This window comes from Salmo salar, chromosome ssa26 (genome assembly GCF_905237065.1).
Source record: "Salmo salar chromosome ssa26, Ssal_v3.1, whole genome shotgun sequence".
Taxonomy (NCBI): domain Eukaryota; kingdom Metazoa; phylum Chordata; class Actinopteri; order Salmoniformes; family Salmonidae; genus Salmo; species Salmo salar.
Window position 1 is genome coordinate 15351890 of NC_059467.1, and position 25405 is coordinate 15377294.

The following is a 25405-nucleotide window of genomic DNA, read 5'->3' on the forward strand; positions in this document are numbered from 1 at the left end:
GCGAAGATCATCCATTCACCTACTCTGCATCTCACAAAGACATAGCGGTTGGAACCAAAAATCTAAAAAAGTACAGATTTCCACCGGTCTAATGTCCATTGCTCGTGTTTCTTGGCACAATCAAGTCTCTTCTTATTATTGGTGTCCTTTAGTTGTGGTTTCTTTGCAGCAATTCGACCATGAAGGACAGATTGACGCAGTCTCCTCTTAACAATTGATGTTGAGATGTGTCTGTTACTTTTTATTTGGGCTGCAATCTGATGTGCAGTTAACTCTAATGAACTTGTCCTCTGCAGCAGAGGTAACTCTGGGTCTTCCTTTCCTGTGGCGGTCCTCATGAGAGCCAGTTATCATCATAACGCTTGATGGTTTTTGCGACTGCACTTGAAGAAACTTTCAAAGTTCTTGAAATTTTCCGGATTGACTGACTTCCATGTCTTAAAGTAATGATGGACTGTTGTTTCTCTTTGCTTATTTGAGCTGGTTCTTGCCATAATATGGACTTGGACTTTTACCAAATAGGGCTATCTTCTATATACCACCCCTACCTTAGTCACACCACAACTGATTGGCTCAAACACAGTCCAAGTGACTACATCATGAAGCTGGTTGAGAGAATTCCAAGAGTGTACAAATAGTGTACAAAGCTGTCATCAAGGCAAAGGGTGGCTACTTTGAAGAATCTAAAATATATTTTCATTTGTTTAACACTTTTTTGGTTACTACACGATTCCATCTGTATCATGTCATAGTTTATGTTTTCACTTTTATTCTACAATGTAGAAAATAGTCAAAATAAAGAAAAACCCTTGAATGAGTAGGTGTGTCCAAACTTTTGACAGGTACTGTGTTTGTTCTTCAGGCAATTCACATGACATGTTACAAATTTGTAAGTGCTTAAAGATCCCATTCAATTTCTAATTATTCTCTTCATAAAATAACTCACTGAGATGAGGAAGCGCAACTTCCTCTCCCTTACACACACACACACACACACACTGTGCCATATCCGTTTGGCTTGGAGGGACTGGACCACTGGGCCTATGGGCAGTTGGCCTGGCTGCAGATCCAGCTCTGCCCAATGCCCTAGATATCCGAGAGGGTTTTCTCTGGCCGTGGTCAGCCAGCCTCAGCCCCAGACAGCCAGCTAGTTGAGCACATCTAAATGAGGGCCTGTGTGACCGCAAGAGGTGTTGGACATTGCAGTTCCATGCTCCTCATTAAATAGAGCTTTAGCACTCCCGTGTCTGTGGTGGCTGGCCAGCACAAGGCCAGAGCGGCGGTCTGTTATCTGGTTAGCGGTCAGCCAGAGGCATCAGTGTGAAGTCAAATTCTCATTTAAAGAGTAACCTCCAACTCTATCATGTTTTACTGAGGCCTGAAAGACAAAGCTCTGTAGCCGGGCCAATTCCACACCGGTCCTTGGCTCACTGTTAATTCAACAGTAATGAGTTTGGATGGTGCTGGCTGGTGTCAGATTCCAGACCTAACATACAGAGTGGTTCTGGGGCCTAGCAGAGAAGCTAGTCTTCCCTGACTGAGTCCAAGTCCTGTAGATAAATGTGTGAGTAATAGCATTTAATTGAGTGCTCAAGCAGTGTGTTTATGATTATGGCACTATGTGTTGTGAAGTTCAACTTCCTCCCACTCATCTCAATCCAATTATTTTGACAGAAGCAGCACCTACATGGAGGATTATGTCTGAGTTCAGTCAAAGGACACTCATGACAGCACCTTCACAGCTGTGTGTGTGTGTGTGTGTGTGTGTGTGTGTGTGTGTGTGTGTGTGTGTGTGTGTGTGTGTGTGTGTGAGAAAGAGATTAGTGAGGTAAACCGCTGCCCAAATGAAGATATGCAGAAACTGATTGTCCCCAAAAAATTCCTGATCACACTTGTAGTCGATGTTATGGCTACATTAGCTAGCATAGCTCATGCACAGAAACACTTCCTCAGGTCTAACGGTTGTGGCGCGCCGAACTGCGCACGTGAAGGCCGTCAAACCAAACGCACTCCTTCAATATAAAATTGTCTTTGACAAAAATAAAAACGTGTCAGTTTATCACTTTCACGAGGTTGTAGTAATGACAGGTTCAGATACTTAAGAGATCGGCTCGAATCTAGGTTTTGCTTTTAGAATTCGAGAAAATAAGGATACATTTTTCACTTCTCCCATTGAGTTACCAAACCCACGTCTGGTCTGTCTAGTCTGCTTGGCAACGCGTTCCTGGAATTATCGCATCTCAGGGTTTGAATTCAGTGTTTCCCGAATACTTACACTGGTCAGAATGTGTCTCACTTGGTGTGATAAAATACTTGATCAATTGCTCATAGGGAACAAAACTTAGTGACAAACAATACTGATGATGCATCTCAGGCATTGTTTGAATACATTTTGGTAATTGATTATAGCACAGATCAACATACACTTGCTTGGGGCCAATTTGCACTTTGGTCTTCCAACGCTATTGATCACATCCTACAGTTATTAATGACCCACAGATAAAAATATATGATCACGGTAATTCAAATTTCAGACGTTTTTCATAATTCATTTGGCTTTATAGTTGTGAGAAGTGTTTTAGGTTCATCTGCAAGAAGACCACGGGAAAGTGGATCTTCGCAGTTATAATGAACTGTCCCCTTCATGATTCAGTAACTACTGGGGCAGTTCATCAGTATGGGATGGAAACTTTCAGTACTTTCTCCATGGAATTTGAGGGTAGATTTAACCTAAATACATATGTAGCTACAACTTTTGTCTTTCCTCCTCCCGACTTAGGTATTTCTGGCTGAGCAGCATTTCTTCCAGTCTATATTTAATTTTCACAAAGCACAGCAACCAAAGAAGGCATGTGACTTTCCAGACTGCTGCTGTGACTATGTTTCAAGTCAGAGTTTACAAACATACCATAAGCATCTCAGCTATTAATTAAAGGCAACACAAAAGCCATGGCCTTATTTTCTTCTCTAGACACACTTGGATCCCAGTCAAACTTTGACACTGAGAGAAACACTGCCAAGCAATTGAGAGCTCAAACCAGGATTTGTGTGGTGACGTATGATTATCAGTTTACCTGTCAGTTTGTGATGTTTTGGAAACCCTGACATGCACTATATATACACACCAGTATGTGGATACCTCTTCAAATGAGTGGATTCGGCCCACTTTGCGGCTGCGCCGTTGTTGCTCCTAAACCTTTCCACTTCACAATAACAGCACTTACAGTTGACCGGGGCAGCTCTAGCAGGGCAGATATACTACGAACTAACTTGTTGGAAGGGTGGCATCCTATGACAGTGCCACGTTGAAAGTCACTGAGCTCTTCAGTAAGGCCATTCTACTGCCAATGTTCGTCTATGGAGATTGCATAGCTGTGTGCTCAATTTTAAACACCTGTCAGCAACGGGTGTGGCTGAAATACTGTAGCCGAATCCACTCATTTGAAAGCGTGTCCACATACTTTTGTATATATAGTGTACATATGTGCACTAGGAGGACAGTAAGTCAATAGACTCCCCCACAGTTCTGGCACAGCCTGATAAACACTTCTGCTGCACAGGCCCGGTTACAGCCTCTTAAGTGCACCACCATCTGAACCAAACTATTACTCACCCAGAGACCATACAACGTCTCATCATCCAGCACCCTTTAACCTAACAAGACTGAGTTCATCAGTGTTCTGCGTCAACTTCTCTTTAGTAGAGCAGCTATGAGATCATTGTAGTTCCTCAGGTCATTGTGCCCACGGTGACACACAGGTTGTGTGTGTTAAACCTGCAGCTTAAGCAATGAGCACGCTAACAAACAGGATGTGACATACTGAATATCAATGTGAACATCCAGAGGAAGGGAACATATGAAGATCCGGCCATTCACACCCATGGCCATCATCCAAACACAGAGCAAAAGTCATAGAACCGACACACCCGTTTCTGGTTGAAAATGCTTCAATTTTCACTCACTATGAGTTTTTAAAAATAAGAAAACTTCAACATTGTGTGAGGTTGAATGATAAACAGATTTTTCTTCTCCTCTCTTCAAATAGTTGAGTATCTTAATTAAATCATACAGGGGTTTTCCTCAATCTTTGTTGTGAATACTGCACTAGACATATGAGATATCAGATCCAGTCTATCTCCGCTGTGTTAGGTAAATCTGCTCTTAGTTTTTTGTCACCTTACTTGTGGAATGATTTCCAAGGACGAATTGGTGCCACTAGGACAATTCAAAAGGCTGATTGAGGACCTTTTTACTGAAGAATGTGTTTGTTTTCAATGACTGCATTTAGCTTTTAGTGTATTGATGTGAATATTAATGTATATAGTGTATATTGATGTGTTTGATGGGTATACAGTGCTCATCTGAGAAAGAGACCTTGGTCTTTAAAATAAAGGTTAAATAAAAATACAAAAAAGACACAGCTGATACACATTCAAAGTGTGACCCATCTGCCGTTCTCATCACTGCCCCAAAGACAGACACCATGCACAGTGCACAGAACACTTACCGAATTGTCTCCCCAGTAGCAAGGCAGTTAACCCCCAACAACAACTGCTCCCTGGGCGCCGATGACGTGGGCGTTGATTAAGGCAGTCCCTCGCACCTCTCTGATTCAGAGGGGTTGTGTTAAATGTGGAAGACATATTTCAGTTCAATGCATTCAGTTGTGTAACCGACTAGGTGTCCCCTGTCCTTTCACTTCCTTATTCTTAAATAAAGGTTAAATAAAAATACAAATAATTCTCCAAGATTAACGTACATGGGATGGAAAGGAAGTTTACACTCAGGACTGTGTGTGTGCGTGTTACCGATGTGAAATGTCGAGCCCAGATAGGGGCGAGGAGAGGGACGGAAGCTAAACTGTTACATGTGGAACACATTACTGCATTTGGGAGTAATAAGCACATTGAAGCGTGGCATCTATGGCAGGTTGTGCGTTCTCTAACCGCGTTATTTGATTTGTCTGTACTTGGCAAAAAAGTCTTAGATCATCCTTTTATCAGCAGTGAGACTATTGCACATTACTCAACTTTCCAATGAATATTGGAATTTCTTCGCTTTATGAATCATCAAACTCAAAGTTTAGTAAATGCAAGAAGACATAGGACGTTGTATTTAGTTGTACTAGTGACATTGACTTTTAGAGAAGTTGACTTGCCAGTCTAAAAGGTGGAAGCACGAGATTCGTCTCAGGATGTTGCCATGGCACTCATCTTTACCATGGCAATACCATGGTAAACAGTCTGAACGTCTGGGTGTGGTCGAGACACACAGAGGGCCGTAGCTACAGCTAGTGGAAATGACAACACTCAGTTTATTCACAAAATAAACTCCACTGAGTAACGGAAAACCATGACATGCTTGGATTCAACTTTCAAACTAACATACATGAACATGAAACTGCCTTCATGTATACTGAACAAAAATATAAACGCAACATGTAAAGTGTTGGTCCCATGTTTCATGAGCTGAAATAAAAGACTCCAGAAATGTTCCATATGCACAAAAATCAAATTTCTCTCAAATGTTGTGTCCAAATTTGTTTACGTCCCTGTTAGTGAGCATTTCTCCTTTGCCAAGATAATCCATCCACCTGACAGGTGTGGCATATCAAGAAGCTGATTAAACAGCATTATCATTACACAGGTGCACCTTGTGCTGGGGACAATAAAAGGCCACTCTAAAATGTGCAGTTTTGTCATAAAACACCACAGATGTCTCAAGTTGAGGGAGCGTGCAATTGGCATGCTGACTGCAGGAGTGTCCACCAGCGCTGATGCCAGATAACGGAATGTTTATTTCTCTACCATAAGCCGCCTCCAACATCGTTTCAGAGAATTTGGCAGTACGTCCAACCGGCCAAACAACTGCAGACCACGTGTAACCACGCCAGCCCAGGACCTTCACATCCATCTTCTTCACCTGCGAGATGGTCTGAGACCAGCCACCCGAACAGCTGATAAAACTGTGGGTTTGCACAACCAAAACATTTCTGCACAAACTGTCAGAAACCATCTCCGGAAAGCTGACAGACAGCGTTTATGACATCGTGTGGGTGAGCGGTTTGCTGATGTCAATGTTGTGAACAGAGTGCCGCATGGTGGCGGTGGGGTTATGGTATCGGTAGGCATATGGTAGACAACAAACACAATTGCATTTTAGTCGATCCTGATACCCATTTTCGTGCCATTTATTTTTATTTAACTAGGCAAGTCAGTTAAGAACAAATTCTTATTTTCAATGACAGCCTAGGAACAGTTAAGTGCCTTGTTCAGGAGTAGAACGACAGATTTGTACCTTGTCAGCTCAGGGATTCGATCTTGCAACCTTTCAGTTACTAGTCCAACACTCTAACCACTAGGCTACCTGCCGCCCCATTCAGCCGCTGCCATCACCTCACGTGTGCATGATAATGCACAATAAACAGCCTGATCAACTCTATGTGAAGGAGATGTGTTGCGCTGCATGAGGCAAATGGTGGTCACACCAGATACTGACTGGTTTTCTGATCCACGCCCCTGCTTTTTTTTTTTAAAGGTATCTGTGATCAACAGATTCATATCTGTATTCCCAGTCACGTGAAATTCATAGATTAGGACCTAATGAATTTATTTCATTTGACTGATTTCCTTATATGATATATATATCAGTAAGATCTTTGAAATTGTTGCATGTTGCGTTTATATTTGTGTTAAGTGTATAACAAAGCCTTTCCATTGTAGGTGGACCATTGGAGCTGCTGGCTGGGCTCACCTGGCTCGACCTCCTTCCTGACTTTGTGGGGGGGGCTGCGGTACCATTGACTGTGGTTCTGTGTCCAGGACATAGTAAAACAAACACCCGGCTTTGGGCTACGCAATCAATGTCTCGGTGGTAAATGTAATTTAAGGGCAGTGGTTCTGCCTGCAGGCTCCAGTCAACAGGCGTGCCTCCTGCGGGTCATTTCTAATGCGGAGCTAGATGAGCCGGGATGGAGCCCTGCCCTCACCACAAGGCCTGTGTCACATTTCAGACTAGACTGTGAAAGCTGCTTCAACCGCCTCGACTGGTGCTGACTCACTCGGACTGACACACACACACGCACAAACAAGTAGCGGTGCGTCCGTGATATATAGGCCTTAAGGCCAAGACAATAACAAGACACAGTGGCAGAATAAATTGAAAACACATTGCATGTAACAAACAGTTACGTGACCTACAGCATGGTCATACAAGTTAATGTTTCTGACATTTTCGGGCTACTAAACAACTATTGATTTAGAACCACGGAGAGTTATCGCAAGTCGCAGAGAAAACAGGAGCTGCCTCCACTATTCCAGCACCATTTCAACATCATCAAATCACCTATGCTTAGTCTAACACAGTCACAACTAAAAGATACCAAAAACTATTTAGCCCAATCAACGTAAGCTAAATATGATGTGGCTGGCCATGGTTCTGATTTGTGTGTGTGTGTGTGTGTGTGTGTGTGTGTGTGTGTGTGTGTGTGTGTGTGTGTGTGTGTGGTCATGCAAGCAGAAAACAACATGTTGACTCACCCTACATGTAGAGAAACGCCAATGCCATCCTTCTCTCTCATGTTGACGAAACGGTCTATCACTCTGTCATACTGTACACGCTTCTAGTTTTGTTGTCCTAGGCTACCTGGCTAAAATGCTTGCTTTCATGGGCAAAGTTAGCTAGTTAACATTAGCCTTCTACATCTAGCTACATACTGAACTTCCATCCTCTCAGGCCAGGGGCGCAGTGTATAAATTAATGGTTGGATAAGAATTGCCGTTATAATCATTGGCCAGTACGGAGAATTAAGTAAAACCACAAGACCAAATCCCTATCTCCATCCTTGGTAATTCAGGAAAGGGCCACCGGAGGACAACAACACGCAACAATTCAAGTTGTTTCTGTCAGTGACGTATGCTCTCAATGCAGTTTGATAGGAGGGACACCAAGACTTCCCATAACACCTTTTTTTGGTGCACCAGGCCCATTTACAGTTGAGCTCACCCAGTTTAGCTCAATGCTGATTGGCTATTATTTTATACTTTTTTAAATCAAGGGAGGCCAAATGCTTGCTGGCTTCCCTTGCATTCAATACTACTGGCGGGCAAACAATGTCATACTCTTTTGGACCAGACAGCATCATGCAGAGACAGAGGGGCACTGTTTCGCTCACTCGGATGCTTTCTCCGGTGAGATGCATTCAGCCTCTTACGAATTTAAGAAAAATTATGAAACAGAGAGGAAAGAAATACATATAAAATAATTGTTCTTTTTTTCCTTGGTAATTTTTTGGGGGGAAGCCTGGCTTCCCTTAGCATCCATGAATACACACACACACACACACACACACACACACACACACACACACACACACACACACACACACACACACACACACACACACACACACACACACACACACACACGTATAGACCTTTTATTCCAAAACTTGCTGTGAGACCACTGTGATCTCTAAACACTAAAACACACCAGACACATCTGTGATTTAGTTTAGCCCAGTAAGCCCACCCCCATTCATTCTTGGGATTGGGCATACTTGTCTCTTATTAGGTATAAAACAGATGGGATTAACGGAGGTAATGCAATGTACTCACACAATTTAGCGAACAGGCCAACCATACTGTTTATAGCTTCGAACATGAGGTAACGAGCAGCATACCAGGACTTGAGGGTGAACTATTTTCCTCACCCACTTTGCCAGTCATGTCCTTCTCACATTCTCTTCTTATAGAAGCAGAGTCTCAGCCCAGAGTAGGCCCTAGAATAGGCCTCTTGCAGGTTTACATCTCACTGACTATACCTCATCTTTATGGCAGTGAGTGGACCAAATAAAACCTAGATAAATCTATCCTTGGCACCGGACAAAAGGAGAACTAGCATAGATCGAGTCTATCTTACATTCTCAAACAGCTCTTCAACAGAATAGCACTTCAAGGCTGTGAATTACACTTCAACCAGTTGAATCAAAAGATAGAGATTGAAAATAATATATTCAAAATAAATAAGTGACGTTCCAGTGAAAATGCCTATTTTAAATCTGCAGCGTTTACACTGGCTGTCTCCTGGCTGTGTAACGTTAACAGTGTTTGGAGCATCGTTCTAGTTAATGGGTGTATTTAAGCTGTGTTGGAGCGTGAGGCCTTTGACAGGCTACAGGTGTTAAAATGATGTAGCCCAGCTGGAGAATCAAACGCACGGTTTATCAGACCAATGCAGCAGACTCACTGCACGCCCCCCATGTTTATTACATGAGCTTTACCTAACACACACACACACACACACACACACACACAACTATCCTCACACAGCACAGGACCCATGTTCCATTCTCCTCTTTTATGCTGCTGCTACTCTCTGGTTATCTATGCATAGTCACTTTAACTCTACCTTCATGTACATATTACCGTAATTAGCTCGACTAACCTGTGCCCCCGCACATTGACTCTATACTGGTACCCCCCTGTATATAGCCTCGCTACTGTTACTTTACTGCTGCTCTTTAACTATTTTTTTTAATTCTTAATTTTTACACTTACCTATTATCTACTTAACACTTATTTTTCTTAAAACGGCATTGTTGGTTAAGGGCTTGTAAGTAAGCATTTGTAAGGTCTACACCGGTTGTATTCGGCGCATGTGACAAATAGAATTTGATAGCTGCTTAATTGGACACGGGGTTGGGTTTGTATTGTCATTAAACGAGCACTGATTGCCTCTACAGTACTGATTGCCTAGTATTGTTTGTTCAAAGACAGTGTGGCATCATTGGAGGAAAGGGCACTCACTGATCATTTAAATGGGGTTTTGCATGAGAAATGATTTATATTCACATTGCCAATGGGAATATATGTACCAATTAGAAATGTACATTTATAAAAGGAGGTTACACCGCAGTATTGGAAGGCAACGCCAGCACGGAACATTTCATTTTTATATCATTGTGCCGCGACCGGCATACAGAAGTGTTCCAAAATGGAAGAGTTCATATCACACAAGTGTGTGTTTGTTATCACACAAGTGTGTGTTTGTGTGAGTAGAAAATATCATTGATGCAGTATGTCATTATTTGAACTATATTTGATTGCTTGCATCGAACAAGTCCAGGTTTTCTTCAAATTTCCAAATGAATATAGTGGAAGCTTCCTGACATCCAGGACCTATATACTAGGCGGTGTCAGAGGAAGGCCCAAAAAATGTGTCAAAGACTCCATTCACCCTAGTCATAGACTGTTCTCTCTGCTACCGCACGGCAAGCGGTACAGTAATGCCAAGTCTAGGACCAAAAGGCTCCTTAACAGCTTCCACCCCCAAGCCATAAGACTGCTGAACAATTAATCAAATGTCCACCAGACTATTTACATTGACCCCCCTCCCACGCCCCTTTGTTTTTATACTGCTGCTACTCGCTGTTTATTATCTATGCATAAACACATTACAAATTACCTCAACTAACCTGTACACCCACACATTGACTCGGTTCCCCCTGTATATTATTATTATGTAATTTTCTTGTGTTACTTTTTGATATTATTTCATTTATTTTTTCACTTTAGTTTATTTAGTAAATATTTTCTTAACTCTATTTCTTGAACTGCATTGTTGGTTAAGGGCTTGTAAGTAAGCATTTCATGGTAAGGTCTACACCTGTTGTATTCGGCGCATGTGACATAACATTTGATTTGATTTATTGTGTTTGTTATATTCCACCTTGTTCTAAAATCTTTATTCCACTAAGATACAGGTTCATTATCTTCTCAATGTCTCACTTTCAAACGGTAGTAGTAAACACACCAGCCAACCATGTGGTCTTGATTAAACAGGTCCTATGTGGCCTTATGTGGAACACAGCACTGGTCAGGATGACCCATTGTCGGGAGCATTTTTATTGCCCTCAGTGATGTGCACCTTCCAGCCTTGGATTGACCACAAAGATGGCAGGGTTACAGTCTGCATCCAGACGAGCACCAACAGATCTTACTGACAAAAAAAACAGAGGACATGTATGATGAGCCCTGCAACTGCTAAACCACATGTGAAGAGCAACATTAGCAACATAGCCTACGTTACGCGGTCAGAAAAGGGGGAAGAAAAAGAAAAATCAGGCATGTGGGTGAGACATAGATTGAAACTGTTGCAGCCAATGTGGAAATGAGTGGAGATTGGTTGGCCACGTGTTAAGGGTAAGGAGGCTCGCAAGACACTTTCTGTTCCTGCCACAGAGAACCCATGTGACAAGAGATGCCACATCTTCTAGCAGTCTCCTGTCAACAGTCTGAACCATATCTATACCTGCCACAGAGTTCCTAGTAAGACCAGCAGGAGAATAGCTGGATATTAGCGTATTAAAATTGGCTGGTGGAATGGAACGTTTCAGGGACAAGAAGGCTGAGATAGAAAGGAATCTTTACAGATGACAATTGAAGAGGACAGTTTCCTGTTAAAACACTTACATGATACTAATAGGCCTACCTGTGGGGGACAATGTGCTCAGTTAATAGGCCTAATACACTTGAGGCTTCAAATATAAACCAACTTTTCATTTAAACTACCATTCGCACTTGCATTTTCCTGTGGCACAGCATCCTACCATTATATAGGCACAGAATGGAGCGTGAACAATGGTGTGCACTCTTAGAATGTGCACTCGATCTAGAACTTAAAAGCGTTAATCGGCTGACCCTTTTTGGCTTCCATGTAGAACCCTTTCTACAAAGTTTTACATGGAACCAAAAAGGGTTCTACCTGGAACCAAAATGGGTTATGCTATGGGGACAGCCAAAGAAACCCTTTTTATATATATATATATATATATATAAATAAAAGTGTGTGTTTTAACAGGAAGAGGTCCTGTCTAAAACCTTATGTAGAAAGGAAGCCAGGCCTGAGTGTCTGCTAAATAAACACCAGATGAATCAGGAGAACTCACTGGAGTCTATCTGAACTGGGGAAAACAGGACAAGCAGAGAAAGAAGTATAACCTATTTTCATTGGGCCACTGTGCAAAAGAGGGAGGTCAAATACTTAATCCATAATAATCCTATTCATACAGAAATGATTACAATTTTCAAATTATGTGATATATCAATGTCATTCTGTCAGTGTAGGCTGTAAATGTTTTTATTGTAGCCCACCCCTTTTCCCGAAATGACATGAAGAAAAATCCTAAAAACTAGACAACAATCAATAATATAGCATCACATGCAAATTGAATATGTATCAAAATAACATAATATCAATAATTTAGGCCTATTGGGCACTAAAATAGAATTCTGGTTTAATTCAATTCACAATGGAAACCCTGACATCTTACCTGCTAACAAGAACGACGGCAACAGAATGCAGTAGAGCAGTCCACATACCACCTGAAGCTCCATGAGCGCGCGTCAAATGCACTGCTTAGCTCCAGTCTACAGTCCCGCTGACATTCCTCGACGGAACGTTAAATTCCACCCAATTAATTTTAATAAACCCAGTCCGCAATAATTGTTCATGGTTTTCAAAGTGTCTTTTGAACCGATAAAATAAAGCGGTGCGGTCATTCCACTAGGCAGACATATGACTTACAAAAGTAAACTTTTTCAAGTTTCCTGAGTAGTGGACCAATGAAATCTATTGAGGTTCTTGTTCTGTAAATCCACAAGACATCTTCACCTCACATTTCGGGGATATAAAGTGTATTCGCACGAAATTGTAAACAAAACTAACTACCAGCTCTCCCGTATTGAAACAACTCTCCTCTCTTGCCGCCCCTTGGAATGAATATTCCATGTAAAGCAATATCTTCATGGAAAAAGTGATTCACCAGTAGGCCTACTGCAACAGTTGAACTGTTCTTTCAATCGCTGTAAATCCAATTCACTCTCACTGGGTTGGCACTTCCTCAGAATTTTTTTTCTCTCTTCATAACCTAACTATTTTAAGGTGTGTTTTCGAAAGCAACATGTCCACGAGGAAGACTATCTCACAAGCATACCCAATTAATGTATGGTAATTTCGAAAGAAACGAATACATTTTCAGCCTATTCTATATCATAGTTAACGCATGTTTGAAGATCTCACTGTCAGCACCATCGCCTGCGATTTTCCTACTTGAAAGAGCACGTTGTTGTTTTGCGTTGACACATGACACTTACAAACTTTAGCCTATGGCAGGAAATTATAAGTGAAATATTGCTATGTGACGCTCCTACAGCAACATACTAATAAACAACCCTACCTTAACTGCGCAGTAAACCAGTAGTCTATGAATTTTGACATTATACACCCGAAAACTCGTACTCGGTAATATTTTGAAAAGGTTTCACACTGTTGTAACCTGCTTGAAATTGACTCTTCATCTTTTAAATAAATATTGTCTGGTAAATCATTAGCGTCCTCTAGCGGTACACCAAGCCCAACTCATCAGTGTTGCCAACTAATTTTCAGGGTAAATTGCTAGAGGCAGGTTGATTTGTTGCTAAAAGTTGCTAAATTACGTTTTGACGCTATTGCGTGATAACATAAAACTGCGTCATTACGTAGAATACACAATAACATTACTCAAATTGAATGGCCATCTTGGCAAAAAATATGATTTGACATTTGTTCAGGTACAGACTCCCACTCTTTTCTGTACAATTTTGATTGAAACTTGTTGATTGGTGAAAGTTCTGTTCAAGATCAAACATTCGTTACCAACTATATTCATTGGGTTTGGCTCGTCGTACTGCTGCTGCTGCAGTCGGCCAACAATAATTTGCAATTTGCTGAAATTGCTGCTGGCCAGCTGCTGACGTCACTCACAATGCACTTTTGCAGCCAGGCACGTGTGTTTTGACTGAGTGTGTGACAGAAAAATATCGGTTTTGTGTCATTTAGAGGGACAATGCGTGCATTTTAGCGTTTGAGTCACTTTTCAAAAGTTGCTAAAAGTTACAAATACATTTTTAAAAGTAGCTACATTTGTTGCTAAGTGCTGTTTGGAAAAAAAGGTAGCCAGGGTAGTCTGAAAAGTTGCTAAATCTATCAACAAAATTGCTAAGTTGGCATCACCGCAACTCATCACACACACACACACAATTTACAACATCGAGAAAACCCTCTTCAAATCATTTCCATTAAAAAAAGGGAACCAGTCAGATAATCACTCTAACTCACAGACATCCAGAATGCATTATCTACAATAAACTCAAAAGTACATGGCCAGATAGAAAACCATCACCAACTCAAATATAGAAATAACATAGCATTGACAACAAAAAAAAATACAATTTTCTCTGCATGCAAATACAAATTATACATGAGGGATTGCAACATGTTGATCCAATGAAGGGATTCCATTAAACTGGTCATATTGTCAACAATGCAGAACGGTGCATCGTTCAGAATCATTTATGGCCTATGTTTGAATTTTCAAACTAGTTTTCATTGGCAAGACAGATAAATCGTTTTTATAAAACGCAATCACCTTTGTACATGAAAACACGGAATCCTACTCATTACTTCACGTGTTTAACCTACGTCACTTTTGTTTTGATCGGATTTTGCCTTCGGCCAGAACCGAGCACCTGGCTCACGCCGTAATGTCTAGATGCGATACAGCTTTTTTGTATTTTAGCTAATCCTAACTCTTAACCTAACCTTAACCTAAATATCACAACCTACTTTAATGCTTCTAAAATGCTGCGCAAATTATCCTAAACCAGCCCGGCCCAAATCAAATGCAACCAACGCTAATACTGGCATGAATAGAATTCCCTCAATCACAAAACAGTTTCTAAACTACATACTGTACTGTCTTTTATACAGATTTATCACAACTGATTCGTTAAAAAAACAACGTTGATGTACTATGCACTGGCCAATCATTAAACAAATCTCTTTGAAACGGGGCGGGAGAAGGGTGGGGCTTATGAAGGTCACGTGTCCATTTCGCGCGAAAATGTGTTGCATGTTCCGGTCATAGCGACTTTGATCAAGCCTTCATATAAACTTCGGTGGCTCAAACTGCTGAGTTGAAATTTATTTATCGTTTGGCCATTCGTCTTTCCTGACCAGAAGAGAATTGTGTGGCTCTAGGTTGACATCATTATGTCTCAGGCGCGGGTCACCGATTTCTACGTCAAGAGAAAGAAAGATGCTAGTGGGGCTGCGCATGGTGATGGCAATAAAACGCAAGTTGTGGACACTGTAACAAGTAAGCCATGCGCAAGATCAACTCGGTCGAAAGGCAAGAATGCGGCACCTACAACAAATGTTATGAAAAAGACTTCAACATCCACATGTTCTGAAAACAGTGTACAAGATGAGTTTTGGAGGGTTATTGACGAGGCGACTTCGGTCGATAAGGTGGAGAGCGTGTCTGCTGTGCTGGCGAGGACCGACTCGGAAAAACAAACACTTTTCTCCAGCCCTCGAACTCCCAAGAGGACCTCTACAGAAGCTGAATTCGATCTTGGATCAGCTGTATTTTCAACCACTGCTGAACAGAGCACAGCAAAGAAGCGTCTTCGGATCGAAGCAAATAAACACGCCATCGCTGCAGGGACAAGTCCTGAGCCGGTTAAAGCTGTTAAGAAGTCGGTCAGGAAGAAATTGATTCTCGTCAAAGACGACGAACAGGTAATGTTGGCTTAACAATGGCGCATTTTCATAGGCCGCCATGGCTCGTTGGCCAAAGCCTATGGGTCATTTAGTGTTTGTTTTTTAAACTGCGTAAATTAAGGTCTGTGTGGTAAACACAGGCTCAGATCTTATAACTACGTGTTGTTCTAAGACAATCTTCATCAACTAACGCCACTTTCATGTAGGCCAATCAAAACAAGCACAAAGGCTTAAAGGTCATGTTAACTGACTGATATTATAGTCATAAACTAACACATTTACAGCTTTTCGTGCTACAATTTGGCGACCTCTATTGCTAGAAATAACAACCTAGCAAGTCTGGTCCAGAATGGTTAGCTAGCTAGACACAAAAGACCTCACATAGACAGGATGTTTGGCTAAAGAATTTGAAGACAAATTGGGAAGGGGGCTGAATATTTACAAGTCACAACTGAATCCTTTTTTTTTTTTTTTTTTACCAGGCAACCCACCCTCTGGCTAAAGATGTCCCGCAGGTACCCTATCCACTACCTGTTGATAAAGAATCAAAGAATTTAGTCAATCGCAGTGCCAACAATTCTCCAACGCGCAAACCACATGTTCAAGGCAGCACAAAACCAAAAGAGGGGCACAAGGTACAGTATTGTTGGTGGCTTATGCTTTTACCTTTGCTCTTCACTGTTATGTCTACACACCTGGACACAATTAAATTCTATGTGAGAATGTTTCATTTTATCTAATCAAGTTACTCTTTAGTCATACCATAATGGACAGCAACCTCACAAATGTTTCAACGGCATTGTTTTTCTACCACATCAGACTTTCTCCAAAGAGGATGTTGCGGCCCTCAAGTTCCGCCTTCAGAAGATCAAGGGCCAGACACGGCAAGCTGAGAACCTGCCCTCTACGGCCCCCGAGTCTACTGCTACTGCCCCAGACCTGAAGACGAAGCTATCCTGTGTCAAAGAGCTTGCTGCTAAGGCACAACACCGGAAGGAGGAGAGGTTGGCAGAGGCCAGATCTACTGAGGAAAATAATCAGCCGCAAACCGAGGATGGGTGAGGATGAAACAAGTATTTCAGTTTTAGACATCCTTAAATTCAGCCAGGGTGGGTGAAGCTCAAAAGTGATATTTAGTGCAAATGTGTTCTGCTACCTTTTTAGGGGTCTTTGTTGGGAAACGGTGTTATTTGAAAAGGCTTTTGTAGTGGCTTTAATTATAACTAATCCTTTGTCCTGATCTGTAATATGCTCTTTTTCAGAGATAAGCTCCCAGCCTATCAGCGGTACCATACTCTTGCCCAGGATGTTCCCCCTGGCCTCACCCTGCCCTTCAAGTACAAACTGCTTGCTGGAATGTTCTGTAGCATGGACACCATAGTGGGAATGCTCTTCAACCGCTCAGAGACTGTTACCTTTGCCAAAGTGAAGCAGGGTGTCCAGGACATGATGCGCAAGTATGGCGCAAACTATAATTATCTAATTGGATGATAAGTAGAAATCCACGGGAAGGAGCAGCAGAAATATTCATTACTTTTTCTTTTAATTTCACAGGCGTTTTGAGGAGACCCATGTGGGCCAGATTAAAACAGTCTATCCTACTGCCTACCATTTCCGCCAGGAGAGAAACATTCCTACCTTCAGTGCTTCAGTGAAGAAGTCTAGCTACCAGCTCACAGTGGAGCCTGTCATTGAAGCTGGTGAGGGGGAGGTCTCATGATGCTTTGTATTCTTTCAACACAGATGAGTGTATTTAAATAACTGCTGATCTGACTGTTTCTCCTAATGTCTGTTTTTGTTCCTCAGATAAAAGCAAGGCAGTGCTGGCTGCTTCCCGCCTGTTAGAGAGGAGACGTGTCTTCCATCAAAACCTAATCAGCATTGTGAAAGTGCACCACAAGGTAGGCACCATTTTATGAGAGAATATTCTCTAACTGTATACTTTGAGTTGACCCGACTTGGTAACCAATCTGTATCTGTTGTCTTTAGGCGTTCCTTGCCAAGTTGAATCCTCCTATTAGAGTCCCAGATGACAAGCTTACCCGCTGGCACCCTCGCTTCAATGTGGATGAGGTGCCCAATGTCCTGCCCAGTGAGCTGCCCCAGCCCCCACAGGGAGCTGAGAAGCTAACCACTGCCCAGGAGGTTCTGGACAAGGCCCGCTCCATGATGAACCCTAAGGTATTTACTGACTGGTCTGTCCTGCATTCCAACCCTTACACCACACACACTCATACAGTTAACACTGCTGTTTCGTCTATATAACATCAACTGTGACCAACACTAATCACATTTTATTAGTCATGTGCTGAATACAACAGGTGTAGACCTTCGTGAAATGCTTTCTTACGAGCCCCTAACCAACAGTGCAGTTAAAAATAAAATGTACAGATAAGAGAAAAGTAACAAGTAATTAAAGAACAGCAGTAAAAAAGTGTGTATATATATATATACTGCAAAAAAAAAATAAAGGGAACACTTAAACAACACAATGTAACTCCAAGGCAATCACACTTCTGTGAAATCAAACTGTCCACTTAGGAAGCAACACTGATTGACAATACATTTCACATGCTGTTGTGTAAATGGAATAGACAACAGGTGGAAATTATAGGCAATTAGCAAGACACCCCCAATAAAGGAGTGGTTCTGCAGGTGGTGACCACAGACCACTTCTCAGTTCCTATGCTTCCTGCCTGATGTTTTGGTCACTTTTGAATGCTGGCGGTGCTTTCACTCTAGTGGTAGCATGAGACGGAGTCTACAACCCACACAAGTGGCTCAGGTAGTGCAGCTCATCCAGGATGACACATCAATGCGAGCTGTGTCTGTCAGCGTAGTGTCCAGAGCATGGAGGCGCTACCAGGAGACAGGCCAGTACATCAGGAGACGTGGAGGAGGCCGTAGGAGGGCAACAACCCAGCAGCAGGACCGCTACCTCCGCCTTTGTGCAAGGAGGAGCACTGCCAGAGCCCTGCAAAATGACCTCCAGCAGGCCACAAATGTGCATGTGTCTGCTCAACGGTCAGAAACAGACTCCATGAGGGTGGTATGAGGGCCCGGCGTCCACAGGTGGGGGTTGTGCTTACAGCCCAACACCGTGCAGGACGTTTGGCATTTGCCAGAGAACACCAAGATTGGCAAATTCGCCACTGGCGCCCTGTTCTCTTCACAGATGAAAGCAGGTTCACACTGAGCACATGTGACAGACGTGACAGAGTCTGGAGACGCCGTGGAGAACGTTCTGCTGCCTGCAACATCCTCCAGCATGACCGGTTTGGCGGTGGGTCAGTCATGGTGTGGGGTGGCATTTCTTTGGGGTGCCGCACAGCCCTCCATGTGCTCGCCAGAGGTAGCCTGACTGCCATTAAGTACCGAGATGAGATCCTCAGACCCCTTGTGAGACCATATGCTGGTGCGGTTGGCCCTGGGTTCCTCCTAATGCAAGACAATGCTAGACCTCATGTGGCTGGAGTGTGTCAGCAGTTCCTGCAAGAGGAAGGCATTGATGCTATGGACTGGACCTGAATCCAATTGAGCACATCTGGGACATCATGTCTCGCTCCATCCACCAACGCCACGTTGCACCACAGACTGTCCAGGAGTTGGCGGATGCTTTCGTCCAGGTCTGGGAGGAGATCCCTCAGGAGACCATCCACCACATCAGGAGCATGCCCAGGCGTTGTAGGGAGGTCATACAGGCACATGGAGGCCACACACACTACTGAGCCTCATTTTGACTTGTTTTAAGTACATTTACACTTTAATTTTGAGTGTGACTTCAAATCCAGACCTCCATGGGTTGATAAATTGGATTTCCATTGATTATTTTTGTGATTTTTGTTGTCAGCACATTCAACTATGTAAAGAAAAGTATTTAATAAGATTATTTCATTCAGATCTAGGATGTGTTATTTTAGTGTTCCCTTTATTTTTTTGAGCAGTGCATACATACATGCATACATACAGGGGAGGTGCCAGTATAGTCAATGTGGGGGGCACCAGTTAGTTGAGGTAGTATGTAGGTAGAGTTATTAAAGTGACTATGCAGAGACTGGCAGTGGTGTGGAGGGGGGACAATGCAAATAGTCTGGGTAGCCATTTGGTTAGATGTTCAGGAGTTTTATGGCTTGGGGGTAGAAGCTGTTTAGAAGCCTCTTGGACCTAGACTTGGCGCTCCGGTACCGCTTGCTGTGCAGTAGCAGAGAGGACAGTCTGACTAGGGTGGCTGGAGTCGTTGACAATTTTTAGGGCCTTTCACTGACACCGCCTGGTATAGAGGTCCTGGATGGCAGGAAGCTTGGCCCCAGTGATGTACTGGGCCGTTCACACTACCCTCTGTAGTACCTTGCGGTCGGAGGCTGAGCAGTTGCCACTATCCACTTTATATTTGTAGGAAGTCATACTGGAATGGCATTCATCACTTATACTGTATATCCTATTGTGTACTTCTACTTTATTTTATTGCACTGCTGTGGGACCATGCAAGTAAGCATTTCACTGCATGTTTTATACTTGCTGTAAACTGTACATGCTGAATAAACCTTGATTTGATTGGGCTTTAGTTTAAAGGGCATTCATATCAATTGCATTGTTTGGTATTAACCATTTCTCTGTTTGCAGATGGAGAAAGCGCTGGCCAACATGGCTCTGAAGACTGCAGAGATCTGTGTAAAAGAACAAGAGCCTGTTCCACAAACTCCTGTGGCTCCTGCTGAAACTCCCAGTGCCCTCAAAGGGGTGTCTCAGTCCCTGCTGGAGAGGGTAGGTCACCCTGCTGTTTGACTTAGGACAAATGATAAAATGTGTGTATGTAGAACAGTGTGACCTATGCAGTGAGGACTGGGACTGACCCCTCTTTTGTTATAGATCAGAGCAAAGGAGGCTCAGAAGCTCCAAGCTGCCATGACCCGGAACCCTCAGCAGGAGGAGCGCCTTGTGATGATGTCACGGCTGGGAGAGCTGGCTCGAATCCTGCGTAACGTCTTTGTGGCAGAGAAGAAACCCGCACTGATCATGGAGGTGGCCTGTAACCGGATGGTCTCTAGTTACCGCTCTGCCCTGAGCACAGGTGAGCCATCTGAAGAAATGCCTGATATGAAATCCTATATCTTTTTTGCTTTTAAAAAATCTCTTGGTTTTCATTGCATTAGTTCTGACATTGACTGACATCTTTTTAGGTGAAATGGAGCTGCACCTTCGTCTGCTGGCAGAACTGACTCCTGAATGGCTTACCATTCACTCAATTAGAAAGGACTTCTATCTCAAGTTGATCAAGACCATGGACCTGAATGTGGTACTGGAAAAGCTAAAGCAGAAGACCAAAGAGGAAGAAAGGCTTTGAAACTGCCATGATTTTCAATGTGTAATTTGAGTTCAGATATTGGCCTTTGGGTATATAATGCAATTTGTGACTTAAGTCTTTTAGTGATTGGACAATGCAGGGCTGGTTTGTTTACCTTTTTAAAGCAAGTTAAACTACTTTTCCAATTCAATAACCTTGCATATTGTTGTGTGTAAATGCTGTGTTCAATGATTCTAACATTGACTCATTTTGTGGGAGACTGTTTCTGGTTGATGCGGTAGTATTCTACTGACAGTTGTCCTATTTTTGTAATAAAAGCTTTCTAGTTCACGGACAGGTTTAATATACTTGCCCTGTGTTTAATCCTTTTTTAAAAAAGCTGTATTACATGCACACTAGCATTGGAGTAAATCGATTTTTACCCATGACAAGTTGCCTTTTTGTTTTTGATTGCACACAGATTTCCATCAAGCAGGTTCTATGTAGTGCACAATGAGCCAGCCATGGTGAACCAAGTATATTGACAAAATGACTGCCTCACAATTGCACCAGTACACAGTAATTACCAAAAGGCACCTTTAGACATTGATACTTAATGCATATAAATTAGGGCTAGCACACAACTGACAGTTATGGAGGAAGATGGTAATGAAACCATGAAACAGCACATTGGGTACACTTAAAAGATCTATTATATTGACAAGATAGCTGTGACCGCTCTAACAATGGAAATACATGTCCTCAATGATTGAAGCCAGATACGTGTGCATTACGGGCAAAACTAAGTTTCTCAAAGTAGTAATGCCACATTGCAATCATTTAACCCTTATTTTAGGTATGTTGGCTACGAACACATTCTCATTTACAGCTATGACCTGGGGAATAGTTACAAGGGAAAGAGAGCCAATTGGAAGCTGGGGATGATTGGGGAATTTAGCCAGGACACCGGGGTTAATACCCCTACTCTCACGATAAGTGCTCTTTAGCGACTAGAGTCAGGACACCTGTTTACCATCCCATGTGAAAGACTGCACCCTACACAGGGCAATGTCCCCAATCACTGCCCTGGGAGATTTGGATTTTTAAGACCAGAGGAAAGAGTGCCTTCTACTGGCATTCCAACAACACTTCCAGCAGCATCTGGTCATTCAACCCTGCATAGCTTCAGCGGCAAGCCAGCAGTGGGACGCTGGGTGGTATTTTGAACCAACGTAAGAATAAGTGGCTTTGTTGAATTACATGAGGCTTCTTTGCTGACAGAGTTCCATACAAAAAAGGGCTCATCTCATGTGGAATGGTTTTTGGCAGAGTAAATCCTCGATTTGCCTCTTTCTCTATGGTACACTTCCTGCTTTTGCCAGTTCACGCATTATGCCATCATTGTCTTGAATATGGACGCCCATTCTATTTATATGGCGGCACATGCAGTCAGGAGTGGAGGAGAGGAGAAAACACATATTTTTTGTAGTTGCTGCTATTCAAACTTATTACAGTGACCGTGGTCATTTGGCTGGCCAAATACAGTCTTCCAAAATTCCATGACCGTCACAGCCATACTATGTATACTTAGAAAATGAATGCCATTTGCTTTATAGTGCATAGGTCAACTTTCCAAAGCATTCCTATTTAAAAATGATCTCCATTACAGTTGAGTAGAATATTTGGAATTGTTTTGACCTCAAAACTACACCAGGGAGAAGAGGGTATTTGGCTTCAGCTTTTCAACCCCGTTGAGCTCAATGACCACCATGCAGCCCATTACCTCCACATTCTGTTTCTTCATGAGCTCACAGGCAGCATACAGGGTTCCTGACAAACAGAGAAAGTTACTACTGAGTAATATGGAGGCATTATCATCGAAACAAAGACGGGTAATGCCAATGAAACACTGTTCCCTTAGTTAAATCAATATATATTTTTATCTGTCATACTGTCCACTTATTTGTACAAAATACACCCAATGAACAGTGAAATGCCTCACCTCCCGTGGCTAGTAGATCATCGATGAGAAGCACTTTCTGTTCTGGAGCCACTGCATCCTCCTGGATCTCAACCTCAGCCCAAGTTCTCTCACGTCACCCCGCTCCTCCGCTCTCTCCACTGGCTTCCAGTCGAAGCTCGCATCCGCTACAAGACCATGGTGCTTGCCTACGGAGCTGTGAGGGGAACGGCACCTCCGTACCTTCAGGCTCTGATCAGGCCCTACACCCAAACAAGGGCACTCCGTTCATCCACCTCTGGCCTGCTCGCCTCCCTACCTCTGAGGAAGCACAGTTCCCGCTCAGCCCAGTCAAAACTGTTCGCTGCTCTGGCACCCCAATGGTGGAACAAGCTCCCTCACGACGCCAGGACAGCGGAGTCAATCACCACCTTCCGGAGACACCTGAAACCCCACCTCTTCAAGGAATACCTGGGATAGGATAAAGTAATCCTTCTAACCCCCCCCTTAAAAGATTTAGATGCACTATTGTAAAGTGGTTGTTCCACTGGATATTATAAGGTGAATGCACCAATTTGTAAGTCGCTCTGGATAAGAGCGTCTGCTAAATGACTTAAATGTAAATGTAAATGATGAAGGAATATTAATTGAAAAGGAATAAAAATAGTAGGTTCCAATACACATGTACTTTTCAGAGGCTTGGAGCTGTGCTATGAAAGGACAGAAAGGTGGAGGTAATACAGCGGTCGTCACCAGCCAATTTCACCTCTCCATATTCCAGTTTGTGTGCCACAGACAGTGTAGGCCCTGGGAGCTTTCCCTTCTTCCCGACCAGCACAAATGCCACTCCTAACCTCTGGGCTAGAAAGGATCCGAAGAGAAACCCCTAAGCATCCAGACCTACAGGGCATTGATCACACTGTTAGAACACAGTGACAATCCATGGTGTTGAAGGAAATATGTGGTTAAATGACAGCTGCAGTTGTAACCTTCAAAGAGCTCAGAATTGACTAGTTCCCAGACAGCAAACGAATTGGGGAGCTGCATGGTGTTCTCGGTGACACATGCTCCAGTCCCATTGCTTCTCATGTTAATGTTCCACAGCAGCTGCATATGACTGGGTGACATGGGCTTCTTATACACAGGCAGCCCAATTCTGATATTTTTTTCTACCAATTGGTCATTTGATTATTTCACATCAGATCTTTCTCAGATCTGATTGGTCAAATGACCAAATTGGGCTTCCTGTCGAAAACACAGCCATTGGGACTCAGCATCAATCAGTGCTACTTGGGGATGCGTCTGCCTCACGGTCCTCAAAAAGATCGAGGACTGCCGTCAGTGCACCCGGGTTTTTGAGAATTGGACAGATGTCTCTGTGTGACAGACAAAAACATATTCACAGCTGTTGAAATAAATAATCTAACTAGCTACCCCTTGTAAAATATATATTCTATCCAGCCTGTCAACAGAGCTAGCTAGCTACTTCAAAATAGTATTACAAGAATGCATGTTCTTTAGAATAGAGAGCTAGCATTGCGAAGATGGCTAGCTAGGTAACTCAGCACATCAATGTAGCGCTAGTTAGCTAATCGTATTGCGGTCATCTATCATTCACGGCCAACCTGAAAAGTATTCCTTTGCTTGGGAAATCAGGAAAATGTTTTGTGACATTCTAATTTTGCTTCTCTCGTGTGCACTGCCATTGTAACTGTGCGTTAGCTTCCTGTCGACTCGTGTGTGGCGTGGACCTTGTGGCAAAACGTCAGATGCCTGGTGGTGTCGTGACAAAATCAGGGTCGTCACTAGTTACCACAGCCACAAATCAGATGTTAAACCTAATCCTAACGACACTGCTAACCGTATGCTTAACCTTAAATTAAAACCAAAAAGCTAACTTCGTGATCTTTTACGATATAGTCCCTTGACTTTGTAGATGTGCTATCTAGTGGAAACCCCAAATCAGTACTGTTAGTTGACTTCGACACATCGATTGGACTGCCACTAGATTCCACAGCCACAAAGTCAGAATTGGCTGCCTATATCGTAATGATCTGACAACAAAAATGTGCTTTTTGGTCGTATTTTAAGGTTAGACATACGGTTAACAGTGTGATTAAGGTTTAAAATAAATGTTCAAAAGATACATTGTAGAAACAGGCGGGGTTTAGCCATCATTTTATTATTAATAATAATAACAACAATTCCTCTCATAATAGTGAGAGGAATGTCGAGGCAACACCCAAGTAGGTGCTTCACAGTGGAAGAGGAGAATTCCAGTGGCTAGTTGACTTATCCTGTACAAGATCAACAGCAAACACCATCACCATCATTTACCATCCTCTCAAACCATGAACTGACCCTCCATCTGCAGAGTACGCAGCATTCAAAGACTTGGCCTCTATTGGTTGACCTGTCATGATATATTGCTTGTTTATTTATGAAGCGCTTTGATATTTATATTCTAAAAAGCGCTCCAAGTTTAATAAATAATAATTCTTATGACTGACTGGACGCAAGTGACGACCCATCGGTTGACACAGAAATCTTCAATCTG

The 25405-nt window shown here is 42.7% G+C and overlaps 2 protein-coding genes and 1 pseudogene across 2 annotated transcripts in view; 1 reads left to right on the forward strand and 2 right to left on the reverse strand.

Annotated features, from left to right (window-relative positions):
- LOC106587265 (piezo-type mechanosensitive ion channel component 1) overlaps window positions 1-13208 on the reverse strand; it is a 73488-nt gene extending 60280 nt beyond the window's left edge. The window contains exon 1 of the mRNA XM_014175505.2: window positions 12333-13208. Within this exon, the coding sequence (XP_014030980.1) occupies window positions 12333-12396 (64 nt within the window). The 5' untranslated portion in view covers window positions 12397-13208. The remainder of the gene's footprint in view (window positions 1-12332) is intronic.
- Window positions 13209-14929: 1721 nt separating this feature from the next.
- Window positions 14930-21252, forward strand: LOC106587264 (DNA replication factor Cdt1). Its single transcript, XM_014175503.2, has 10 exons — window positions 14930-15622; window positions 16087-16239; window positions 16424-16662; window positions 16867-17061; window positions 17159-17304; window positions 17411-17505; window positions 17594-17785; window positions 20228-20368; window positions 20474-20675; window positions 20785-21252. Exons 1-10 carry the CDS (start codon window positions 15092-15094, stop codon window positions 20946-20948), a joined length of 2058 nt encoding a protein of 685 aa, XP_014030978.1. The 5' UTR covers window positions 14930-15091; the 3' UTR covers window positions 20949-21252.
- Window positions 21253-22593: 1341 nt separating this feature from the next.
- Window positions 22594-25379, reverse strand: LOC106587163 (adenine phosphoribosyltransferase-like; annotated as a pseudogene).
- Window positions 25380-25405: the final 26 nt, after the last annotated feature.

What these genes read in the sequence shown, in the direction of transcription:
- LOC106587264 (XM_014175503.2), top strand. Translation starts at nt 15,092, where the DNA reads ATGTCTCAGGCGCGGGTCACCGATTTCTACGTCAAGAGAAAGAAAGAT. An exon ending in GGAGCCTGTCATTGAAGCTG is followed by an intron (nt 17,305 to 17,410) that starts GTGAGGGGGAGG and finishes TTTGTTCCTCAG; the next exon opens with ATAAAAGCAAGGCAGTGCTG. An exon ending in TTGTGAAAGTGCACCACAAG is followed by an intron (nt 17,506 to 17,593) that starts GTAGGCACCATT and finishes TGTTGTCTTTAG; the next exon opens with GCGTTCCTTGCCAAGTTGAA.